Below are 7,140 nucleotides of genomic sequence, written 5' to 3' on the forward strand. Positions count from 1 at the left end.
ATGGATTGCCTATCCTCGTATAATGTAATCCTGGGTAGACCATGGATCCACAATGTCAAAGCAATCCCATCAACATACCATCAATGCGTGAAAATTCCAACAGAATGGGGGATAACCACCATCAGAGGAGAACAAAGGACGGCTCAGGAATGCTACACTCAGGCTTTGAAACCCTCAAAGTCAGGTAAGTCCCTTGCATAGCAATTAAAGTCACCTGTCAGGGAAGAATATATAGCACAAACACAGATGGAAACAGGAGAAGTCACATTAGACCCAGAATTCCCTGACAGGAAAGTACTTGTAGGGTCGGATGCACCGACTCAATCGGACCAAATCTGGTCACTTTCTCAAAACTAAAATGTCTTGTTTTGCTTGGTCACATTTTGATATGACTGGTATAGATGCTGATGTTATTACTCATAAGTTGAACATTGACAAATCCTTTAAGCGTACAAAGAAAAGAGAAGAAAATTTGCTGCAGAGAGGCATGAAATCATCAACCAAGAAGTTGACAAGCTCCTGGACATGGGAATGATCGGGAAGTAATATACCCGACCGGCTTGCAAACGTGGTAGTCCTCCAAAAGAAAAATGGCAAATGGAGAGTCTGTGTAGATTACACCGACTTAAACAAAGCCTGCCCAAAAGATCCATTTCCCCTACCACACATCGACGCAATGGTAGATGCCACCGCAGCCACGAAATGTTGACATTCATGGATGCCTCGGATTCAATCGAGATAAAAATGCACCCAGCGGACCAGGAAAGCACAGCTTTCATCACTGAAAGAGGTATATATTGTTATACTGCTATGCCCTTTGGATTAAAAAATGCAGGTGCAACCTACCAAAGGCTAGTCAACATGATGTTCAAAGACCAGATAGGAGACACCATGGAAGTCTACATAGATGACATGGTAGTCAAATCAAAAAAAAGGCGAAGACCACGTCAAAGACCGGAAGTAGCCTTTCAAATATTGGAAAAATTCAATATGAAGCTCAACCCACAAAAATGCCACTTGAGTCTCAAGAGGCAAATTCTGGGCTACATGGTGACAAAAAGAGGAATAGAAGCCAGCCCTGAACAGATCAAAGCTATCCTGGAGCTAGAACCACCAAAAACAGTCAAAGACATACAAAAGCTGACTGGAAGAATAGCAGCCCTGAACAGATTCATTTCAAGATCATCAGAAAGATGCAAATCGTTTTATAACCTGCTAAGGAAGAACAAGGACTTTCAATGGACTCCTGATCATCACGCTGCCTTTGAAGACCTGAAAATATATCTATCCTCTCCCCCCTTGCTGGCAAAACCAGTCAAAGATGAACCCCCGACAAGTATATCTATCGTCATCCGAAAGCTAGCATCGGTGCGAGTCCTGGTCAAAGAAGCGGACGGACAACAAAGACCTGTCTATTATGTAAGTAAAAGTCTACTGGATGCAGAGATCAGGTATGGTCTACTTGAAAAATATGTTTTAGCTTTAATCATGAGTTGCACAAAATTGAGACCATATTTTGAAAGTCACCCTATAATAGTCAGAACCAATCTCCATATCAAGTCTGTACTTAGGAAACCAGAATTGTCCGGACGAATGTGCAAATGGTCAGTCCAGCTAAGCACATACAATATAACATTTGAGCCAAGGACAGCAATTAAGTCACAAGCATTAGCTGATTTTGTGGCTGATTTTAGTCCGACCCTAGAACCCGACCTAATAAAAGAAGTGAATAAACTGACCAGCGACCAAACAGACCTAGAATGGACCCTATTTGTCGATGGTGCAGCCAACATGAGGGGCACAGGACTGGGGTTAGTACTAAAATCGCCACAGGGGGATAAGATAGTACAGGCTATAAGCTGTGCATTTGAGGCCACCAACAATGAGGCAGAATATGAAGCCCTGATAGCCGGATTAAAGGTATGTATCGACCTTGGTGTGCAAAACCTAAAGGTACGTACTGATTCCCTTCTTATCTCCAACCAAGTAAATGGGATATATACTGCAAAAGACTCCAAAATGATACTTTATCTGGACATTGTCCGAATTTTAAAAGAAAAATTTAGAAATTTTAATATTGACCAAATTCTGGGATTTGAATACCAGGCCGATGCCCTAGCCGGCCTAGGATCCAACTTTAGTCCCCTTGACTTCGACAAAATACCCATCGTGCATTTATTAGAACCTGCAATAAATAAACAAGATGAAAGTTTCCCAATCTATATTGCTAATTCTTGGACAAAACCTTACTATGACTGGCTACAACAGGGAATCCTTACCTTAAAACAAGATGCCAGAGCACTAAAAATAAAAGCTGCTTCATATACTATTATTGACAACGTGCTTTTTAAGAAATCGCAGGCCGGGCCGTACCTCAGATGCCTGGAACCACAGGAAGCTGAGCAGATATTATCAGAAATCCATGAAGGATACTGTGGAAATCACAAAGGTGGAAGAAGCCTGGCAAGCAAAGTACTCAGAACAGGTTATTATTGGCCTACCTTGAGAGCCGATTGCCTGGATTTTAGCTCTAAATGCAAAGCTTGTCAGATTCACGGACCATATATCCATCAGCCATCTGAAGAATTACATTCCATATCCGCACCCTGGCCATTTATGAAGTGGGGCATGGATATAGTAGGAAAACTACCTCAAGCACCCGGACAGAAAGTTTTCATGCTAGCAATGACTGATTACTTCTCCAAGTGGATAGAAGCTGAATCATACAGGCAAGTCAAGGAGAAAGATGTCATAGCATTCATCAAACACAACATCATATGTAGATATGGCATCCCCTCTGAAATAGTATGCGACAATGGCACACAATTTGTGGCAAAAAGAACAGCAACCTTCTGTGCTCAATGGAACATCAATCTGGTAACATCCACACCAGGATATCCAAAAGCTAACGGTCAGGCAGAATCCAGTAATAAAGTGGTAATCAGCTGCATAAAGAAAAAGCTGGAAAGAAGAAAAGGTAGATGGGCTGAAGAGCTCCCCCTGGTCCTTTGGGCTGACAGAACCACGCCTAAAACATCCACTGGCCAAACCCCCTACTCCTTGGTCTATGGATGTGAAGCAGTAATCCCGGCTGAGGTGGACATCCCATCAGCCAGATGTAGCCTGAACACAACAACAAACAATATACCTCTAATGGAAGATAGCCTGGACTTAACAGAAGAGCTAAGAGATGCAGCAAACATCAGATTAGCAGCATATCAGCAAAGAGTTGCAAGAAGCTACAACAAGACTATCAAAGCCAGGGTATTCAGGGTAGGAGACCTTGTCCTCAGGAAAGTATTCCAAAACACAAAAGAAAAGAATGCTGGCAAATTGGCCCCAACCTGGGAAGGTCCCTACCTAATTGACTCAATAGTCGGCCAGGGAGCATACAGATTACAAACCCTGGAAGGCGAGATGATCCCAAGAGCTTGGAACATTGCACACCTAAAATTATTTCACATATAAAATATATCTCCCGGTTCAGGTATAATTTTCGTGTTCACATTTCCTGCCTAGCTAGATATGAAATTACATGTATGATACTTGCCATTACGTGAATAAATGCAATATATGATTTCTTCAAAAAAATTGCGTGCCAAAGTACTAATCTATGTTCCCATATCTTTACCAAGTAGAATCTTCAATACTTGTTTTTACATACTGCATTTTATTTAAAATAAATCTTGAAGATTGGGGGCTACCCCCACCAACATTTAACTAATACCCAGCTGATATCCAAAATTCAGTTGCAAAACAGGCCTTATAATACTGAGCTCAACATAACATACAAACCTGGAAAATCTATTCCTGGACTGTATGACATAAATGGGTCATAAGCCCTCCAGACAGGCAAGGGACATAAGCCCTCCAGACAGGCAACAACCCCACCCATAACACATTAAACTGGCCAGATCCAAGACAAAAAGCGGCCGATCGGTCGAATAAGCGGCGAGATCCATGAGACAAGTCAACATCACCTTTTCAAAACACAAGAAGAAAATTTGACCAAATATTTATTCATCCAAAATAAATGGCCTTACCACACACCTAAAAAACATCCATTCCAGGGACATCCCCCCTGGATGGGTCAAAAAAATGTTTCTAAATATTCATTCCAGGGACATTCCCCCTGGATAGACCAAAACCTAAAAGAAAAACAAAACTAAGTTATTTTTGAGCCAGTAACCGACTCACAATCATCCGCCATTTCCTGGTCACCAGACTTTGCCTTGGAAGGAGGAGAATCCACTTCTTCTTCTTGACCCATACTAGCCAAATCAGGATACTGAGCGTCCAAAGCTATCTCATCCCGGTCCGGATTCCAATTAGCCCGGTCAGATTCTGGATCCCTCATAGCATCAACCCGGCCTTTCCCGAAGATGTATTGAGCAAAGATCAGCCAACCTCGCCTCCACCAACTCCTTTTCAGCAGAACAAGCTCCTCATTCTTCCTCAACCGATCCTGCATTGCCTCGCTTCTCGCCTTCCAACTCCGGCTGACGACCTTCTCGGCATTTTTCGCAGCCACCTCACAAACTATAGCAGCCCTGGTTGACTCCCTAGCTGTCCCCAACTGAGATTGAAGTACTACTTCATTACCCCTGGATGTGTGCAGGTCACGATTAACTTTATCCAGTTTTTCCTCCAAACTAGAAACCCTGGCCTGGGCGTCCCTAAGCTGACAAGCAGTAGCCAACCCGGCATCCAACCCCTACATACATACAAAATCAATCAGCCAAATACAAGGCAAAACAAAAAACACATGAACAATTAAAAATATCCCTTTACAACTAACCTCCCTAGCCTGGGAAGCAAGTTCAGCAGCCCTTGTTACAAGAGAAGTCAGAATAGAAACCACTCTGGTAGACGACTCAAGGGTACTAGCAGACAATAGCTGGTCGCTCATCTTTGCAGAAAACTCATCTATCCGTGCCCGGGCATCATCCATGTCATCAATCCTAGCAGGCACCTGCCTTATACTCCTGAGTGGCTGAGCCGGGATAGGCTGTTTCTCTCCTTCCTCCTCTTCCAGGATAACATCTTCTCTCTTTCTTTTTTGAGCCTGGACGATCTCCGGTGACATTACCCTGGGTGGATCTTGAGGAGGCTGAACATCAAAAATCAGGATATCAAGCGTTTTGTCACTTCCACTAGCCTCCTGGCTCTTGGACTGTTCAGCAATCCTAGCCACCCCAGCCTTCAAATCCTTTGCAGAAAAGCTGGCCAGCCTAGCAGAAGACCTAAATACTGAATATATAAAAACAGAATATACACGTGAGTATCAAACAAAGAACGACAGGAAGATAACGGCCAACATAAAAGCATACAGAAGACGTACAGGAAAGAGCAGTAGAACTAGGCTTGCCTATGGGTACTCTGACCCCAGTCAGCTTGGTCTTCATATACCGGGGCAACAATTCCCTGCCCAAACTAGCTGGCCAGGTCCTCTCCTCCTCAGGAATAGCAAGGAAAGCCTCTATCCTGGAAATAGCTTCCTCATCAAGAGGATCACAACTCCAATCAGGAGCTGCAAAAACCGTCAAAATTACACAGGTAAGAATCAAAATCCATTAATTTCATGTAATATATATATTGCAAAATAAAAAGTACAGGGAACCTACCACTCTCCAAGGGAGGATATCTCAGATAATCAAAGCCTGATCCCAGAGTCTCAGTCCGGACAAACAGGAAAGTCTTTGCCCAATTTTTATCATCTCCAGAGTCCAGGTTAGTAATTAATGGAGACATTTTCGATTTTATTCTCAAATTAAAGCGACCGTCAACAGGATTTTTCATATGATATACTGCCTTAATATCATTAATAGTAATTACAAGATTATGTTTAGCACATAAATTTTCAATAGAATGGACAAGTTTCCAAACCATTGGCATAATCTGAAAAGGTGACACCTCCATAGCACGAATGGTGTCAATCATTAAGGGAGTAAAAGGCAACTTGACCGCTTTGAACGCCCATTCAAAAATACAAAACCAGCCAGGAGATACCCAGTTAGCCCCGATGGACAAGACTCGAGGATCCATACCTCGGTAGATTCGGGAATTATTTTCTTCTCCCTTAGAATCTTGTCATAGTTTGTTTTTAGTAGGTTTTCCTCAGGGAAAGAAGAATCCAGAGATTGAAGAGCGTAAAAATGAATCCCGATACTTGAAAGCCACAAAGACGAGCGGGAGGGTCAATTTCCCTCACCTCTTCCTCTTGGATGTCCGTGGGTTCGGGCTCAGCAGCAGACTCTCTGCGGGATGCGGGACGTTTCTTGGCTCCCATATCTCCGAATGTTCGATTTATTGTGATGAAATTAAAATTATTGAGAAAGTATAAATTAGCAGAACAAGGTTCCTGGGAAATAGAGGAGAATTTTAGAAGAATATTTAGCAAAGAAAGTGGAGGAAATTTTGGTAAAGAACAACCCCGCATCAAATACCGTATTTATAGGAGAAGTATAACGGCATGAAAAACCTAGGAATTGCAAAACTGTCAAGATGACATCACTTAGCCGTTGCGGTGTTCAACGGTAAGTAGGAGTCTAAGAGTCACCGAATAAATATGACTCTTCTTATTGTTAAACCGGTAAAGTTGACATCTCACCCTGGTCGGATCCGATCCAAAGACGGGTAAAATGTCAAGGGGCAATTGTTAGGCCCGGTTGCTTTAGCTGCTCGATCATAGCCTAGTCCGACCCTACTAGGCTGATTAAGGCAACCTAGAACCGGACAAGTCTTACTACTATAAAGCCGTTAAAGAACATCACAACAAGAAGGCTACTAAATCCTGGCAGAAAGGCTTGATGGTAAATACAGAATAACCTGGCAGAGTATTCAAATAAGTTGGATTGAGAAGATAAGTCAGAAATACAGTTGTATGGGCCAATAAATCGTGCCCTATTTTCAAGGAAGACCAAGTCCAAACCATGAGACTACATCATCTATGAATCAAGACGGGAAAAGCTATAGATTGGTTGAGGATAGAACGGGTCAAGCGAATTAATAGGGAGCGTGCCCTACTAATCCGTGAATGACTCCAACAAAGAGGGGAACGTTGAAGATCAATCCAACGTTATCATTTGAGAACTATAAATAGTAGAATCTAAACAATTGTAAAGGCATTCAATTTTTTAG

The 7,140-nt window shown here is 42.5% G+C and overlaps 1 protein-coding gene across 1 annotated transcript; it reads right to left on the reverse strand.

Moving 5' to 3' along the window:
• Positions 1 to 3,065: 3,065 nt before the first annotated feature.
• On the reverse strand, positions 3,066 to 5,539 carry LOC141641655 (uncharacterized). The gene is made up of 4 exons (XM_074450310.1): positions 5,342 to 5,539; positions 4,799 to 5,250; positions 4,419 to 4,714; positions 3,066 to 3,123 (listed from the first exon to the last, which is right to left on the reverse strand). Exons 1-4 carry the CDS (start codon positions 5,403 to 5,405, stop codon positions 3,066 to 3,068), a joined length of 870 nt encoding a protein of 289 aa, XP_074306411.1. The 5' UTR covers positions 5,406 to 5,539.
• Positions 5,540 to 7,140: the final 1,601 nt, after the last annotated feature.

Source organism: Silene latifolia, chromosome 2 (assembly GCF_048544455.1).
Source record: "Silene latifolia isolate original U9 population chromosome 2, ASM4854445v1, whole genome shotgun sequence".
NCBI lineage: Eukaryota > Viridiplantae > Streptophyta > Magnoliopsida > Caryophyllales > Caryophyllaceae > Silene > Silene latifolia.